The following is an 18971-nucleotide window of genomic DNA, read 5'->3' on the forward strand; positions in this document are numbered from 1 at the left end:
CAGCCAATGGCATGCCAGTATGAGGGCGGGGCAGGAGACGGAGCCTCGCTGCAGCTGTGACGCAAGCGCGCCCCTTTGTACGTGTCGCGGGCTGCGGCCGGGCAGGGCGGGCGTGGGTGTCGCGTGTTCTTGCGGCCGCCTAAGCTGCGGCTCGTCCGCCGGGGCCGGGAGCATGTCCTCGAGCCGGGCCAAGAAAGTGAAGATGGCCACGAAGTCCTGCCCGGACTGCGACCAGCAGGTGGGAGCCCCGCGCGCGGCCAGCGGTGACATTGCTCGGGTCGGTCGGCAAGGTGCAGCCCCCCGGGCTCGCGCTGCCCTCGGGCCCGTCGCACCCGGGCGGCAGCGGCTTGCGGGGGGGGCAGGCGACCCCGGAGCGCTCAGGCAGGAGCTGGGGCTCCGGCCCGGCGGGCTCTCCCCGCGCTTGGCAGCGGCCCCCTGTGCTCGTGGGCTCAGCGAGTGGAAACGAAGAGCCGGCGTTGTCTGAGCCTCGGATGGGTGAGAGCCACTGCTCTCGCCTGTCAGTCCCTCCTTCAAGCGCTTGGTTGCGAGCCTGCTCCGTGGCGGGATGCAGAAGAGGTGCTGTGTCCTCATACTGACCTTTAACTCCGTGGGGCTGCAGCCTCTGGCTGTGCCCCCTTGCACAGCAGCTGCTTTGCAGGATGCCGTCCAGTCCCGGTCCCACCAGTCGAAGTCCCTAGATGACCTGTGGCAGTCCCCTCGAGCCTCTCTTCTGTGTGGTTCTGCGATGATTATAGACTTACCCTGTCCGACTTAATGCTCCCCGTCTTAGCTCTTTAGTTCCCCAGAAGCCTGGTCACCTCCGATTCCTCCCCCCTGCCTGCGTTACGGCACCGAATGTGAAAATGCTGCCGGGTTAATTCAGGAAGCTGTTCCTTGGGGCTGGTGTATTTGGCTCTGAAAAAAAGGGAAACAAATTTCCTGAGTTGGAAGTAATCTTTTTTCTAAACTGTGCTTAACTACTGCGCAGCCGTTGCCTCCCTGCCTTTGTCTGGTATGCGGTTTAAATGTTATATAGCTTATGTCACGTCACTACAAAAATGCAGTATGCGGAAGCATTTTTGTTAGAAACTCCCGATTTGATTATTTGCACTTAAGAGGTATTTGGTGACTAGTAAATAGTTGCTTAATTAATTTGTAACCATCTTTGCCCTGTGGTGACTTAATACTCCCAAGGATGTGATGTGCAGACAATAAAAATCAGTTGTTTTCTCCTCCGTGCTCCCGTACACTAGCAGCTAGATGCAGAAATTCATCAGAATGTCTATTGTGGGATGAACCAAGGTATGTAGGATTTTGGGGAGCTACCCCAAGGATGGGTCAATGTTACTGCTATAGCGGAGGTTGTACACGTACCCCTGGGGGTACTTGAGAAGGCCCTACGGGGTACGTGCAGGTTGGCAGAGACGTAGTGCTGTCACGCAGCATCCTGCGCTGCTGCACAGGCGCCACCTGGCCAGCCAGCCACCAGGGATGGGGGAAGCTCACGTGTGGTGGCTGCCGTCACTTCAGTTTTGGCCGCTCGTCCCCCCTGCTCCGTGCCCTGCTGCCAGTGGTACACTGATCCAAAAAGGTTGAAAACCCCTGTGCTCTATTGCGCTGTGTGTGTGTGAACAGCATCGGAGTTGATTTGGGCTTTGTACAGATGTTCATTTCTACTAGAAGAAATTTCTTCCAGTAGAGAAACAGCCTGGGAGCTAGACTGTACAAATCCTCCTCTAGCCCAGTGATTTTGAACTGAGGTGCCTTGAGAGCCTTTTGAGGGCTCAGCAGGGTACTGTGTTATGTTAGCGCTGTTAGGTGTCTAAACAGGATTCATCAGATAAACCCAGAGATCTTAAATGGGAATTTGAAGTGTTAAAAACATTTTTAAGCTCCCTGCAGCAAAAGAATTGTTCTGTTACTTTTCTGTAGTCAAATAATGAGCGAAAACTTAAGAGCTGGCATTTTCCAAGCCATGTCTTGAGTCTAACAAAAGGTATCTTGATTCTAAAAAGGCTGAGAACTTTTTTTTTTTTTCCTTTAGTAAACATTTTATTAGAAAAACCTGACTATAACAAAAGACTCAAAACGACCCCAGACAGAGGCCTCACAAATGGGTGAGAACCACTCCACTAGCCCCATGCCTGGAGAGCTTCACAGGCAAGCTCTTTAGCCACGGATCCCTAGAGGGCTGTAACCTGGCCCCCACCCTGCCCTTAGGGGGAGCCCATAATTGACAGCCTACCCTCTTCCTGCCTGGGAAGGGGGCAGGTTGTCACATGGCAACAGGCAGCAGTTGAAAAGCAGCAGCTGCTACAGACAGTTGGGGATGGTTTCTACCCTGGGAGAATACTCCTGCATCAGTCAGCTGTTTGGCAAGAGAGGGTTCCCATGAGAGAATAGTCCTGCTCCTCAGGCTCCTTCAGGCTGACCTGGAGGGGTGCAGGGAAAGGGAAGGCAGACAAGGTTCTTTGGGTGAATCTGATATCTTTTATTAGACCATCTTAAATAGTTGGGGGAGAAAAAATTCTTAGCAAGCTTTTGGGTTTAAAAACCCATTGTCAGGGAGGGGGAAGGAGCCCTCAACTGCTCTGGGAGCCTTTCCACATCTTTGCTTCTCCTGGTCTCCATGAAGTATTCTGGTGAAAGTGTATAGACGTTCAGTCTCCTGGAAGCAGTTTAATCCTGGTTGTTGCCGGGTTATTTTTTTTCCTGGAGAGGCCATTTTTGCTCCGGGACAAAAACCTTGGATATTGGTATATTTGGGGTTTCTACTGGGACAATGGCATTCCTCCCAGTAGAAACTAAGCATCTGTACCTGGCTGTAAGGGTTTAAAACAAATGTATTGGTTTATTACCACTGTATTTCAACTTTTTTTGTATTTATACAGTTTGTTTTACATTGCTAATTCTGAGGAATGCAAAATTACTGCTTAGTTTAATTCTTAGTTTTGTCTGCTGGGCTAATTGGTTCAATGCTGCAAGAAAACAGTTCAATAATTTAATTGAAAATATTTCTATTAAGTGTGGAACCTTGAAAATCTTTGACAATTTTATATTTTGGTTTTATATTATCTTGCAGTGTCTCATTAAAAACAAGTTTTCAAAAATATTTTTTATATTGTATTTTGATATTTACTTACTTGTTTTTCTCTGGCTGCTTATTCTGCCTGACACTTTTAAAGCATTCCTATATATTCTTAAACCTTGTTTGGAATGGTAGGCTTTCATATTTTTTTGTTCATATGCTTCATATTTGTAGTAGTATACTCACCATTGCAAATGCTGACATGTTCAACTTGTCAAAAAGGATTGTCTTGGGGAAAATAAAAGTAATATGCCAAGCTTTCATTTCCTGGCTGACAAAAGAACAAATTAAAATGAGTAAGAGGCATTTTAGTATACTTTTTGTTTTGTTTTGACACACTTCAGACTAAAAAAAAAAATTCTAATAATGCTACAAGTAAGTAAATGTTGTGGCAACCATTGATTCTCCTGGATCATGGTGTATGCATGAGGGCCACCCAGACCTTCAATGCATATGCCTGGGCAGGAATTTTTGAGTGGAGGCTACCCAGACCTTCCATCCTCTCTTTAGGCCACTGAGACAGAATCCAAAGCAAAGACCAGACTGAGTCCAGATGTTTGGTGCCTCCATGACTGTAGTTGTCTACCACACGGGTTCCCAGACACATACAAGGATTCTACCACTGAACCACAGAAGACTCCTAAGTAAATGTTGTAGGCTTAAACAAAGAAAGCAACTGTAGATAACTCTTTAAGCAGCAGAATTAGGTTAAATAGTATGTGTGGCTGCATGTTATTTTTGTTGTAGCAGCTCTTCTGCTGTTGAGATATATGCGTGTATTTCTATGGTATGGACCAGTAGAGGGTCTCATGGTGTACCTGTTTCTTCTTTAGTGTTTAGGAACCCCTACACCAAGTGCTTTTGCAAAGCAAAAACTAAAATCTTACACTTTCGCAATCAATACCTGCAGCTTCCTATGCAAATGGATGGTGATTTAACACCAGATACTCCCCTTTGGTGACAGTCATCCCTTGTATAAAGCATCAGGAAGTTTTAATGTAATTTGCTAGTAGTCATGCTGTTCTACATAGGTCTCAACTGCTGTTGTAACAGCGAGGTTGGTGTGCATGTTTAGAATTTGGTGGTAGCAGTTTGCATGGAAATAGATGTGACATGCTGCTTTCTGGTGTCTCTGAAATATTTAGGGGGGGGCTAACAAAAAATTCTACATACTAAAGCAAACCAAAATGCTTGATAATAGGAAGCAAAAATGTTTTTCCTTATGTTTTATTTTCTGTTAGGTGATCTCTATCATGAAAATCTTCAACAGAATATGAGGATGCAAAGGCTTACTGAATTTACAGGATTTAACCTATTTGCACTATCTACAGTGCACCACTACCTGTAGTGTACATTTAATTGAAGGGCGTCGGAATGTAGTTCTTCCCTGAACCCTGACTGTATGAATGGCATCTAGCTTTTCTCCTTGTATTTAAAAGTCTGTTATAATTTTCTCCTTTCCAAAAATAAGCTTTTTGAGAAGCAAGCTTGAAGCTGTAGTTCTCAGAAAGATAGGAGTGCTTCAAAACAAGTTACAAAGGAAAAACAGTTACCTTAGCTATAGTTTTAATTATTTCTAAAAAGCAGTTTGATATAATACTGTATATCTTTGTGTTGTCAGGCATGCAGTCTACTGAATATAAATAGTTTCCAAAATTTTTGTAAGATGACATTTTGTGAAGGGATGGACCTAATGTACGAAAAGGCTTTACTATTAAACTTACATGAGTGATTTAAACATTGAACTTAATTTTGAAAATATTTATCTGATTTCTTAATTGTGACACTGAAGATTACCTAAACTATTTTTAAGTCTGTTCCTGGCCTGTGTTATATGTGTAGTTTCCCTTTATTTATGTGGGTGTTTCACACACTAAGATGCAGAGAAATGTTTTTGTTAACACGTGAATGTGAAAGTCACAGAAGTGTCAGAGCTTGTAGTAGAGATGATATCTTTTATTAGACCAACAAATTTTTTGCAAAAAAAATTCTTTAATAAATGTCAGAGGCATTTGTGCAGGGGTATAGGTTGTACATTTGTATAATTTTAGCAAAGGAAGCTACCCTAACCTCTTTGAAATTGTCTAGGTTTCAGGTTGACATACCTTCAACTGCCTTTTCACACATATAACTAGGTAGTTTCTGACCCATCTTCTGTAAATGTAAAGCTTCCATTACAGACTGGTATCTCATAATACCAAAACAGCAAATATTAATTGTGTTCAGGTGACAAAATCTTTAGACCCAATGGCTTTAAAGAGGGCACTGTTCTTAAGCACTCGGAACTCTTATATTTAAAGCAGTGATTAAATCTTAGTTATTAGATATCAATTTCATGAGGTGGTGCCCAAGAATATAGCAAGGTGAATTTTCACTGTCTATTTTAATTAAACCAAATAGTCATTTATGTAAGTTCTTCAAAAAGACAAATTCTCTGTTCTTTTTGATGATGCTACAGCATTTAATGATCCCATTTGGTGCTAGCAAATGAACAATGAGATTTAATAATAGCTAAAACCTAGCACTTTTTTTTTTAAAGCTGAGGCAGAACTAGATGAGGCTTGTCTAGCTGAGTTAGTCCTTGCCCAGGAAAAACTATTTTTAATCTTCCAGGATAGCACTACAGATAATGTACATTTAAAATTATGTGCATTTGCTTTAATATAAAATGTACATGTTATTGCTTGAAAGAAACCCAGTCTTAAGTGATTTAAATATCTGCCAGCTATGTTCAGAGCAAGAAGATGAGCCAAATGCTGAAACTGTGTCCATCTTTCTCTTTGAGGTTTTCTTCACTCTGCTTGAAAAAAAAACAGCTGCATTACTAACTGGTCAGGTGACATTATGTTTAGTCTTAAACTGTTTTCTTCAAGTCCAGCTTTTCAATTGCTTTTCTTCATTGAAGTTGCTTAATACATTTCTAGCCACAGTACATGAAGCAGTAATACAGTTTATGTAAGCTAAATTTAAGGAGGGTTGTTCTCCACAATTTATGTGACAGTTCGGTGGTATTCGTTCTAGCAGAAGTACAATGCAAACCATTTTCTTCTGAATACCTGGTGAAAATACCATCTGTGTAGGAGTTGTACTGTAGTTGTGATTGTTTTGGAAACATGTGAGAGGCGAGGATTTTTGCAGGCGATATCTTGTATTGGTCTAACTGCATGGTTGGGATACATTTAGACCATGGTTGGTCCAATAAAAGATATCACTCACAAAAGCTTTGCCTCTGGTAAAAAGTTCTGATTGAGCAGATGCTCAGAATGTCATGTTTGTCTGGTGTTTTATTAAACATTAGCTAACCTGAGGAGACTTGACATGGTGATGCTGATCGGAGAAATTAATTCCTGAATTTTTGTGCTTTATCTGTATTCATTATTATTTATTTTGACTGGCAAATTGTTTACTCTCTTTCAAAGCTTTGGTTGAATTAATTTGCCTTGTTTTTTATTTTTCTGTCCTTTTTTTTTTTTTAATCCTGCAGCAGACCTAATCAAAGCAATTCAGTGTGTTACTTATGAATATTAGAGTGGCAGTTTGAAAATGTTTAATATGTTGTAGTAACTTCTATGTCATTTTCTAATTGTATAAATTGAAAACTTTACTCTGTGTTGGAAAAGTTTTGTGTTAGTCTTCTGTTTTTGTAATCATTCCAAAGCTTTTCCATCCTACTCCAATGATCCCACATCATGAAAACTGTTCACACAGCTGGGGCAGTTCTATGGTTCATGGAGAATTTTTCCAAGCTACCCCTTGATTGGCTTGAAGGGATGCACTTCAGTAATGTTCTTAATGACCTGAAGGAATGAGCTTGGATCCTAATGAAAAGTGCTAAATTGCTACAGTAGCCCATAGTTTGTTTCCATAATTCACTCACTCCTTTTAAGATCTTAAAATTATTGTTAGCAAGTGTCTGGGCTGAAGAAAGAAGTGGATGAGGGTTGTTAGCAAAGTTGACTTTGATCATTTAATGTGACATTTTCATTTAATAACAAATTTAACTGCACAGTGTTGTGGGATCCAACTGGAGTGTTCTTCACATTCTGTTTATATGCTTTCAGGAGACATTGGGCATGTACTTACAGGCTTTTCATCAGTGGAGGAACTCTGGTGATGTTTTCAAAATGTTTTTAAGCATTTTTCCCCTCTTTCCTTCAGGTTCCTGTTGCATGCAAATCGTGCCCTTGTGGCTACATATTTATTAGTCGAAAGCTCTTGCACGCTAAACGTGCCGAAAAATCGCCTCCCACTGCAGGTAAAAATTACTGGGGAGGGTTTCCTCTCCTGTTTCTATTTTGGGGAAAAATTAAGATCAGTTGACCTTCTGTATACAAATTGTGACTCTTATCCATTCTTTCTTTTAAATTGTGCAAGTAAGGCAAGTTAATCTTTTACAAACCCTGAAAAACAAAAGCTGCTGTGTCTGCACCCTTATGTTATATATCGGCTCCTCTGGCAGCAACAATGCAATGGTCAAAATGAATATTGAAACAGAATAATCTGATTTAGCTATTACATTACTATATATTCTATTGATCTATTGGATTGCTTCAAATTGTAACTTAATAATAATTTATTCAGTTTCATGTTGGTTTAAAGAGAACTTCAGCAAAGTTTTAGGATTTGTTCACAGACTTATCCACTTTTAGGAGTGTGCGATGCTGGATGTGTGTGAATGTTGCAGGCTGGAGAAGGTTGGGGATTTTTTTATTTTAAGGTTTGGTCAGTGTTTTTCTATGTTATTTAATGGTTCATAATTCAAGCTAGGTACCAGCCCAGTTAAGCTGTATTCTGACCATACAAGGACCATACAAGTTACATCCTATGTCTTCCTTAGAGGGCAGTTACTGATTTTACCCCGGTGAAGGAAATGGTGTAAAAAAGTTGTGGAACTGAAGTCAACTCCATGATAGACTAGACTGGGCTCTTAACCATGGTTGGCAGCTAGTCTAGGAGTGAATCCCCGATACAGACAATGGATGATCTTCTTTGCTCCGGCAGCTCCTGTAGCCAAGCTGGTTCCAAACATACTGGCCTTTCCTTTGGATTAAACCAGCAAGGTTGAAAGGGGGACACTAATGTGTGAACAGCTCATTGTTTCCATATATGCTGGCCAGGCTTTTGAACACTGGAGAGGTTACTTCATTTTTACTTTACTTTCAAGAGAGGTTGTAATTCTGTTGTCTCTTGAGACAGACAGATGCCTACTACTACTATTACCAGGTAAAGGTAGTGACTTTCAGGTCACTGGAACTGATCATTATCAGGAACATTTGGAAACTGGGCTTTCTTGCCTGTTATGGAAACTAAGTATTTGTGCACTGCATGCTAATTTATTTTACAGTTTTGTTTTAAAGTGCTAAATGCATTTAATAGGAACAAAGACCTCCTCTTTGTGATCAGTAAGTGTGGGGAACTTGTCAACCTCTGCCTGAAATGAGTTGTTCAGCCTTGTAGCCCTGGGTTGCCCAACTGGTGGCCCACAAGGAATTAATCTGTGGTTTCTGGGCTTCCATCTGGCTGTGGCTACAGCAGCTTGAAGGAGCCCTAAGCTGGGTGCATTGTGGAGACCAGGGGCACCCACATGAATGTGCAGTGGAGCAGCAGCTTAGGCACATGGGAAGGGAGTCCTTGACTTGCACTGTTGTGGCCTGTGTGGGGTGCGTGGCCCCCTACCCCTGGTGTGGCTTCCACAAGGTTTGGCCCCTGGTTTCATTCCCCTTTTTATTGTAATTGTTTAAATCAATGATGTTTTGCCTTGTTTGCTTGTACTTGGGTCAGTTATAACTTCTTTTATTTTTTGGACCCTGGAAGAAAGTAGCAATGCTATAAGCAAAAAATACCCTCTGAGATTCTTTATTAGATGATCTATATAATGCTAAGTTAGAATTTCTGTATTGCAAGATAAGAGAATAATAAATGATGAAGAGCAATTCATCACCTGAACAACCAAACAGTTGATGAATCAATTCAATCAGTGGAAGCTAGTGCTTCAAGATACACTTCCAGTGGGAGAGTCCAGGCTCAAAATAACACTCCTTTTTCTGTGCTGTTCTTTCTCCACAACTTATGTTATTGGCTTATATATTGACAAATACAGGTAGACTTACGTTAGTAGTGGTAATAGCGATGATAATTATTATTACTCTTGAGGCTTGTATATAGAGCCGTAAAGCGGAGCAGAACCCCCAAAATGTTACGCTTAAAACCTCTTCAGCTGTTTGGCTTGGGAGGAGACAGCCATGCCCCCCCACCACGAGAGAGGAGGGGTTGGGAGGGACAGTGATGTAGGGTACTGACCCCGAGTGTGTGACATGGGAGTGGGTATGTATAGGAGGGAATATAGTGAGAAAAAAAGGTTGAGGGTTTATTATTGAGATAGTGACTAGTGGTTTGGATGTGAATTTGGGTTGAGTAGAGCTTGCGGGTGGCGTTCTTCTGGGTCAGAGGGAAGGAGGTGGGATCGGTGGTGGATTGTTCTGGGATTTGCAGGGTTGGGGGGAAGTTTGTTTCATTATACTTCTTTATTTTAATATTTTCTTGTGGTTATAAAGCTTTTTTGTCTTTTATTCTCCTGAGCCTTTTATGGGCATGTAAGTCTAATAAATAAATACTTTTATCAAGGATACCTCAAATCCAGTTTTCAGCATCTTAAAACTCTAATACCCTTGCTTCTACAGTTTCCAGTTTAGTTTTCTTAGCTTAATTCTGGCTTCACAAACCCTATACCAAAAATAATTAAAATTTAAAACTAACTCCTTCTAAAACCTTTCTTGGTTAACATCTGCTCAGTCTTTCCCAGTGGATTTGGTATATATACAGCTGAGTGAGGTGAACTACTGGAGAAGTTGGATATGGAGACAACTAATTTTGTGATTGATCTAAGGAAAGGGGAAAGCTGGGTGGGGCAAGAGCTGAGACTGAATCAAGGATAAAGCCATGAAACCCACTCTAAATTGTACAATCTTTTTATTTGAACAGAGAACAGGAGCGAGGCCAAGAGGAGGCGAACAGAAAGAGTTAAGCGAGAGAAGATAAACTCTGCAGTAAACAAAGACTTAGAAAACAGAAAAAGGTCCAGATCTAACAGCCAGTCGGATCATAGCAGACGGGGAAGAGGAAGACCCAAAACTGCTTCAGCCAAGAAACACGAGGAAGAGAGAGGTATGTGAATTAGAAAATGTGTTTATTGGGGAAAGATGGGGTTTTTTTCTGGGGGGGGGTTGTTTGTTTTTAGTGGTGGTTTTGTTTTTCATCAACCTTGTTACCCATTTTAAGTAACTGATACTCTCTTAGCCAATTTACAATAAAGTTTTAATCTAAGGAGAAGATGATTTATTTGTCCTGTTCATACCAACAGTTGGTTATTGTTATGCATGGAAAAGCCAACTAATTTCCTTTGAGCAAGCAAGGATTTTTTCAGACATGTGCTTTTGATAAGACGGTAGTTGTTCCTATGCTTCTAGCTATAAACTGATTGCTAGGGTCAGAGTATATGTTCTTCTTTCTGTCTCCATGATGAACTTTTGCATAGTTGACCCCACAAATTCTTTTCTCTGAAGCAGCAGATATAAATCACTCATGGAGGTAGAATACCCAGCTATATCATATTCTTGGTTTCTTTTCTCTTTCTTTTTTTTTTTTTCTTTTTAATACTGATATTATATGTTGAGCCTCTTGCAACTAGTTGTTTGGGTTTTGTTTTTTTTTCCAGATATGCTCCATGGACAAGCTGTGTTCATGTGGCATTTACAAAAGAGAGGAATCCTAATCTGTTCCATGAAAGATACTGTAAAGCTACTAAACTAATATTTGTGGTATTTCTGGTGTTTGAGAAGAATTTACATGGAAGTGAATGCATCCATTTTAGGAACAAGAATGCATTTTTCAGCAGTTTGGGGGCGATTGGACTATGACAGCCATTGGATTGCTCTAATACCTATATTTCCAGGCTGCTGGTACACGCCATGGGGGTTTAGTTCTCCCTAAATTGAAACAGTGGGTTTTTAAAAACACCGCTTCAATTTAGGGAGAATTAAACTGAACTAAACTCCCATGGTAAGTAAACAAGGGTCAGGGCCTGACCCTTACCTGCATCTTTGGTGGTGGGGGGCGGAGGGGACGAGCTGCCGGCAGGCCAAGAAGTCCCTGAGCTGCATGGGGGCCCCCCAGGTAGCACCCAACCTGGGTGGTCTGAGGGGGCACAGCAGCTGAGTAGGGAAGCACCAGGACCCCACACAGCTCAGGCAGACAGGCTTGGGTGGGGTGGAGATCAGGCTCACCACTTTTTTTTTTTTTTTTTCTTCAGTGGAGTCTGTCTGCAGGGGCTGCTGCTGGGTCCCATAGCTGTGGAGCAGTGCAGGGCCCGCCAAGCCCCGAGCACATTGGCTTTCATTGCCCTGTGTGCTGTCACACTTTGTTGGGTAGCAAACTAAAACACCTCAGAGTTGTTTTATCTAGCTACGTACCAAAGTCATTTAAAGAAGAATATGCCACTGAATGTGCAAACAGCAGCACCGTTAAAGCAGTGCAAAAGGGCATTTAAGCCACTTTCAAGGCCAATTTTGTGGCCTGTACAAAGGCCCTTGTACACTTTAATGGCAAACTGGCCTAATGTGAATTTCATCAAAGAGCATAATTAATGTAGACAGGATTGTTAAAGGGATTTTTCAAAGCCTTGGGTAGAAGAATGAGTTAGTTCAGAGCCTTACAAAAATCTTCCCTCCAATCTGTTTCACGATGGAACTGTCATTGTCTTGATTCTTGGAATAGAGAAACTGCTATATGCATGTTTTAAGAGGTGAAATGGTTGTTTCCAGCATGTCACTCTGCAGCTCAGTGGCTGTTTGGGGTTACTGTTACTAAGAGCCTTGTTGGCATTTCTTTTGATATTTTTGTTTTTAGAGGATTTTAATTTAGTCAAAAACTTAGTCCTGAGGTTAGACATGCATTTAAAGAGACTTTGGAAAAAGGAAAAAAAATCCCTGTGTACCATAGAACATTCAGAAGAATTTTGCTTAACACTGCTGGTGTATAAAAAATACTACTGGAAGTTTTACTGTTCTGGGCTGTTTTATGCTGTCATCGTGGAAAAACATCACAGTGAGTTTCTGAAACAAACTCAGTAGGCATTAATCCATATTACATACTAGATTCTTTTTGATGTTTTCAAACTGAAACATTTGAAACTGCTCCCACCAGATTGGTTTTTACATTTTTTTAAAAATTCAGTCTGAGAAGTGTCAGTTCATATTTTTATTCATATTTGTAGTGTGGGTAATGACTGTTAACATTAACAATAAGGACAGATTTGTGACCTACTTCCTTGTCTGTTGCATCGGTTTATCACAAAATGCAGATCCACCAACTACGGAGATTTGCTAATTATAATTGGAGCATGCAGGTAAAATCAATCGTGCAATTAATGAATCAGTTCTACATATTTTGGTGCCAAAGACAGTCTGTCTAATTTTAATAGGTTTCGGTTTAAAAATTGGTACAAGCTCTTTTGGTGCATCTACTTTTCCCTCTTTTCTTTAAAAACAAAATAAACAAGAACAACAAAACCCCTTCCAGTAACACCCTACCAAGCAAAAGACCTATAGCTTAATGAAAGATCAAATGCTTCAGTGAAAAATAGAACATACCTTTTGGGAAGTAAGAATTTGGAAGCGCAAGTGATTGCTTACAAGTGCAGTAACCTGAATAGTGAATTTTACGGCATGTTATAATGGCAACTCTTTTGAAGGGTTTTGAGGTAAAGAAGTCAGGGAGTGTGCTGACTGGGGCCTTTGTATAGATGGTGTCATGTTTGCTGTTTTTAATTATTGTCTGGCTAAGTTTAACTCAAGGATAATCAGTACAACTACACCCCTACACAAAGTTATTTATTTTTAAATAACTGGGTGTATGGAGCTGATTATTCACAAAATGAATGAATATGAAGCACTAAACCCATAATTATATATAAAGTTACTATATAAAAAAACCATCAATTTCTTCTTGTTACTTCTTTTTAATTATTGTAAAAATGATGCAACTACTATGTGCAAAGACATTTTTAAAAAACTAAAAACTGATTTTTGAGGCCTGCCCTTCGCTTATAGTTATGCTCAAAAACTTTGATAATCACTCTAATTGCAGTAATTGTTGTAGTGAAAGTCATGTTACACATAGCTTTGTGGATTGTTTAAAGCTTGATCCAGATATGTTAGACATTGTTTTGAAGCTAGAAATCCATTTACTATTCCTTTGCCTTACATATACAATGTTTGTAGTGCACAAACATTCTGAATTCTGAATGCAGCTTGCCTGCCATTCAAGACTGAGCTTACTATGTCCTTTTCTGCCAGGGTCACAAAGGTAACTGAATTCATTTGTATAACTATCAGATCTTGACAGATGTCTGGCACTCATTTGGTTTCTGGAATATACTGCTTATTAGGGGTGCACCAATAAAGATTTTTTTGGGCCAATACCAATGGCCAATTTTATTAACCAGTCATATCTGCTGACATGCAGCCTGGCAGCTTGGAGAGCAGCATCCGGACGGTAAGTCTGTTGGGAGGGGGTGGGGGCAAGGGGAGCAGATTGAGGGCCCCCATGGTGAGGGAAGGATTAGGGCAGGGACAGGTGCTGTCCAGCTAGGGTGGGGCACAGGACAGAGCTGTGGCTCGTCTGGGGGTGGGGTGGTTCCCACTGCAGCACGCAACCCTAGGGCAGGCAGGGGGGGCATGTCCCCCCCTCCTCCCCCTGCATCTTTGTGTGGGGTAAGGGTGGGATGCTGCTGTGTGCTTGGGGATGGGGGTTGCTGCTGGTCTCTACCCAGCAGGGAGGGCTGGATCAGGGTAGGATGAATAGTGGCAGCTCTGGGAGGAGGGGCTATGGGTGAGCTACAGCCACCCCAAAATCTGCTGTAGCTTCCCTTCCTAGCGCAGCCTTGGCCCTGAACGCCCAGTAGTAGCTCACCCTTTGCCTGTGCACAGATCTGGGGGGTGCATGTCCCCCATACCTCCTCTGGTGGTGCATGCAGCTGTGGGACCGCCCCCCCATACTCTCCAGATGAGCCACAGCTCTGTCCTGCGCCCTGCCCTGCCCCAGCTGTGCAGCCCTTGCCGCACTCCTTCCCTCACTACAGGGGCTTTGATTTGCCCCCACCCTTCCCCCTCAAAAAAAAAAACAACAAAAAACCTTACTGGCTGACGCTGCTCTCCAACTTGCCGGGCTGCATTCCTGGCTCTGTACGTGCTGCAGCTGTGTGCATGCATGCGACACTTACCAGCGACGTTATTGGCCATAAAAAGCCAATTGATGTTACTGTCAATTTTCCTTCTATCGGTGCCAAAACGATATGGACCAATGTATTGGTTCACCTCTACTGCTTATTATTAAATAATGTCACATGGTCAGAACCTGAAATTCATAGTGTGCCAGAGAAAGTACTCTGTCTTCTTGTAGAACACTTGATTATGAAAAGTACCTGTTTGGAGAGACGTTTTACTTCAGCAGCTCTGCTTCTCCATTCTGTGCTCTTTTTGTGCCTTTCCCTTTTCACATCCAAAGGGCCTCCTTCCATGCTGTTCTGTTCTGTTAGTTTCTTTTTCTTTGTGACTCGGGCAAAATGGAATTAAGTGCTGAGGAGGTGAACTGACTATTGCAAGAGGGAATGAAGGAGCAAAGGCAGAGAAGAAATGATGGGGAAACAAAGGCTTTATCATAAAATAATAAAAAAGAAGTAAAGTTTGTGAGGAATTAGGTGAGAGAGGATTTAAAACAGTGTGTGTATAACAGGGAGCTGGTTCTTGCACATTATCCAGTATGCTTGTTATGGTTCTTGAAAACTTGGGGCTGTAGTTGCAGGTTTAGTTAGGCAGAATGTTTGTTTTTTTATTTTGTTTTGTTGGTCAGAACATGTTGATTTATTGAAATAAATCAAAATCATATTCCCATGATTTTTTTAAGTCAGGTTTTTTTCCATTGCCTGTCCAGTTCCATGGTAGCCTGGTCTTCCAAGCTCCGAGCCTTCCAGGCTGTCTGCACCCAAGTCTGGTCCCAGACATTGGGATGCTGGGAAAGTTTTACTGAAATATTTCTGAAGTTGAATATATTTTTAGTTAAGTAAGCTTCTGTTTGGACAGCAACAAACTTTCTGTAAGATGCCAGAAATGAGTAGAAATAGTAGTGCTCCTTCATAGAGAAGTCTCAAATATTAGTAAAAGAAGTCTGAGTCAAAACAGCCTTCAGATAGGATGGTGAAAGAAGGTTTTTCGTAGGATATGGTAGTTTCTGCATTAGAGGCTATGAATAGCTTCTGGTAAAACATTAACCAACAGTAAATTGTGCAGTAGTTACACTGGAGAGGATGAAGTTGCTTTAAGGATTCTGGTAGTTTATAGATTTTGTTCAGTGATCACCATTTCACATCAGTGTTTTCTGACTGTCTGTTTTCAATCTATTCTTTAAGGCTGACGTTCCACTTTAAGGCTTTTTCTCCTCCTCCTTTCTTCCCCTTTTGGGGGGAAAAAATCTTGAAAAAACATGTTTAGTTCCTGCTAAGAAATCGAGCAGGCTAGTGGACTGATGATAATAACTTCACAAAAATGTATTTTGTTTAATTCTGACTTCAAGTAGGGTGTTCATGGTGAAGTGAGAATAGTGCCATAGAAAAATTATCCTTCTTGCACAGCTAGGTCAAAAGGTGTTGGATCAGGGGCTCAGAAATTTTCCTAAAATTGCTGACTTCTGGATGAAGCTTGGCTGTTTGGCTTAAGTAGCTCTTTGTGGGGAAGGGGGAGGAGGGTTAGGAGGGGCAGGGAAGATGCTTAGCAAGAAAGTGCCAAGTGGTTCCTGTATGCTAATTACTATAGTGCTTACTCTTGAAATGTTTCACTATGCATACTGAGATTTTATTTTATTTATTTATTTTTAAGGGAGAAGGAAGGCTAAGGGAGGTAAAATGGCTACTCTACAGCAGCATGGAGTATTACAGCCATGGGGTACAAGCTGGGTTCTTGGCTCCCTACTCTGGGTTCCACTAGTAGACAGCATTGCCTTTGCCTCGTGTGGGGCCCAGCAGATATGACTTGGCTATTGAATATTTGCTATTGGGAATGTGATATTCAATATCAGGCTATCCTTGAAAACGGTCTATGCTAACTCAAGCTTCTTTCTCTTTCCTTCTTTCTTCACCTCTGAATGTCATGCTACAATCTTCACACAGGTGAAGACGAAAGATTCCCCCTACTTGGTGATGAAGTACAGCATTAGTACTCCCTCTTATTTTCTTCCTTACCCTTTCTTGTTCCCCAGTCACTATTGGCTCAGTTAAGTAGGCTGGCGTGGGGGAAGCTTTGCAGAGGCTGCTTCTACCAAGAATGCCCTGTGTGTATGTTGTTGGGATGGAGGTATCGGCAGTGAGCAGGAACACTTTAATTGGCTACGTAGATTATAGTATGAGAATAGTGTTAGAGCAAGTTCCACAGCTATCTAGGGATGAACCCTGAACTGTTCAATTATGCACCGCCCCCCCAAACCACTTTTCCTGCTCTGGGCTGAGAGGATTGGTAGGGGTGATGGAAACAGGTGGGTACTACAAGAACCTGAAAAGAACACTAATCCTAATTTCAGTAGTTGTGCGTTTTGCCCTTGGCTCTGCCTGTAACATGCTATATGATCTTGGGAAACTTCCTTAACTTTTAAGTGTATCAGTCTCCTACCTATAGGGCGCATTTTGGGAAGCTTCCTACCTATGGGACTTCCTTGGGGAAGTACTAAAGCATGGTGCAGTAACTGCCCGTACTGTGCCGTACACATGGCGCACGGTTATTTTTAGCAGCTACTTTGCTGTAGTGGTGTACTACAATGGAGGAGTGTGCCGCTATAGCAAAGTAGCTGTTGTCCACGTGTAGACACCCATGAACAGTACGTCACCGTAGTGCATCTCTACAGCATCGTAGTGTCATGTGTAGACACCTCCATGAAGTAGGGAAAATATCCTTGTATTTTGGGGTGTTGCAGTGAATCCTTGAATTAAAAAGTTTTTGGGGGGGAGGGGGGTTGGGGTTTTTTGTTGTTTTGTTTTTAAGCAAAAATGTGTTTTTATTTGGTGGAAGAAGCCAAAAGTAACATTGAATACTGGTCTGGATGTGTCAGAAATTAATAAAATATTGGAATAAGTCGTCATTCCTTTGTCAATGAAAGCTAAGGATTTGAGTCATGTTTTCAGATAACTGATTACAGTAATTCTCTTTCTTCTTAAAGGAGCAGATTGTCTTCAGTCCCCTTTTCAGTTTTAATGAACTGTCCCACATTATAATTACCATCTGCATAACTAATTAACGTCTGCATTTGCTGTAAAAAGCTTTTGTTAATGGTGACTTTTCTTCTTCTACAGAAAAACAGGAAAAAGAAGTTGACATGTATGCTAACCTTTCAGATGAAAAGGCTTTCGTGTTTTCAGTGGCGTTGGCGGAAATAAACAGAAAAATTATCAATCAAAGACTTATTCTGTAATTCGTCAGCACAATTGGATGCATTTGTATGCAAGATGACTAGCATATTTCCAAGGTGTCGTGGACTCTCAGGAAGCTTGTTGTCTGTGTCGACAAGGACCAAAGTTTTCCCTGTTAAAGCTGTGCTGCTGTTTTGAAGCTCAGATTTTTGGGTATCTATGACACAAAGAAGAAATGTCAAGCTTTTGTTCTGAAAATCAGAAAGCAAAAATGCTTTATGCCTTGAAGACTAAAGGTAGACAAATGCACAGAGAGAATGCACCCTTTCCAGAGCACTTCAATATTTGTTGCCAGACATGCAATATTTTAAATTTCAGAAAAATGATTTTTCTTTTAAAACAAAATATATTTCAGATTTTTCAATTATATTACAGTTTACACATGTACAGTTCTAACGTTTTAATAAATTGGTATTCTATTACTGAACTGCGAATTAATTGCATTTATAACATTAAAGTTGTTTTGGTTTGATTCCTCTCAATTCACTATTGGTATGCATCCGAGAACTTTTTTGGGTGGTTATTTTTATCACTGTTTTTTTAGTTCATTTAATAGCTATGATCCTAAAATAGTTAGTTAGTTTGCAGCTGGTAGCTGCTTGTTACATTAGCATTCCACCCCCTGCCCCCACACACTTGATGATTTTTCTGTCACCTGTGAATAGGGAACATAGATATTCTGTGGTATAGACACGCCACTAGATTTTCCTGTGGACCTAAAGACAGTGGGACTAGAAGGGACTTCAGAAGGTTACCTAGTCCACCTGCTCAAGGTAGGATCATCCCTTACTCTGCAGAGCCAAATGAATAGAGACACCATATCTTAATCTGCTGCTTATTGCCAAAGTTCAAATTATCTTTTTGTAGGCAGTCTTCCAGATGTTCAGTTTCTGGTCAGTGTTCTCATAAATATTTAAGATAGAGTTTATCTGACTCTCTAGAAATAAGTAAGCTTGTCAAACAGATTTAGGGAAAACATCCTAATTATAGATGTAATCTTTAACTAGGAACATAGATTGTTTAATTGAAGAACTACAGTGCATCTAGTCACTGAGATTGTACATTAATAAGTATGTCTAAAATGAAAACTACCATATTTACGTGAATTAAAAGCATCTCTGAATTTTAGACAACCCTCCAATTATTAGATTCTAGAGCAGAAAAATTTTATAAATGGGCTGAAGCTGCTAGATAGGGCTTTTTATCCCATGTTAAATGCGGGGGAAACCTCGTCTTGGATTCAAGTAAATACTGTAATTAAATGGACTCACTACTGATAATCTCTGTAAAAAACAAAACAAAAAACTGTATACAAAGTGACATTAAGCCTTTATTTCCTTTTTCCTCATTGCTAGGGACTTACCTAAGTCGTGG

The 18971-nt window shown here is 41.1% G+C and overlaps 1 protein-coding gene across 1 annotated transcript; it reads left to right on the forward strand.

The window, feature by feature from the left end:
* The first annotated feature begins 73 nt into the window (after window positions 1-73).
* On the forward strand, window positions 74-18024 carry C10H16orf87 (chromosome 10 C16orf87 homolog). Its single transcript, XM_006261650.4, has 4 exons — window positions 74-238; window positions 7247-7343; window positions 10070-10252; window positions 17481-18024. The coding sequence occupies exons 1-4, from the start codon at window positions 173-175 to the stop codon at window positions 17597-17599; spliced, it is 465 nt and encodes a 154-aa protein (XP_006261712.1). The 5' UTR covers window positions 74-172; the 3' UTR covers window positions 17600-18024.
* The last annotated feature ends 947 nt before the right edge of the window (window positions 18025-18971 follow it).

Source organism: Alligator mississippiensis, chromosome 10, assembly GCF_030867095.1.
Source record: "Alligator mississippiensis isolate rAllMis1 chromosome 10, rAllMis1, whole genome shotgun sequence".
Lineage (NCBI taxonomy): Eukaryota > Metazoa > Chordata > Crocodylia > Alligatoridae > Alligator > Alligator mississippiensis.

What these genes read in the sequence shown, in the direction of transcription:
- C10H16orf87 (XM_006261650.4), top strand. Translation starts at nt 173, where the DNA reads ATGTCCTCGAGCCGGGCCAAGAAAGTGAAGATGGCCACGAAGTCCTGC. An exon ending in GCCCGGACTGCGACCAGCAG is followed by an intron (nt 239 to 7,246) that starts GTGGGAGCCCCG and finishes TCTTTCCTTCAG; the next exon opens with GTTCCTGTTGCATGCAAATC. An exon ending in GAAACACGAGGAAGAGAGAG is followed by an intron (nt 10,253 to 17,480) that starts GTATGTGAATTA and finishes CTTCTTCTACAG; the next exon opens with AAAAACAGGAAAAAGAAGTT.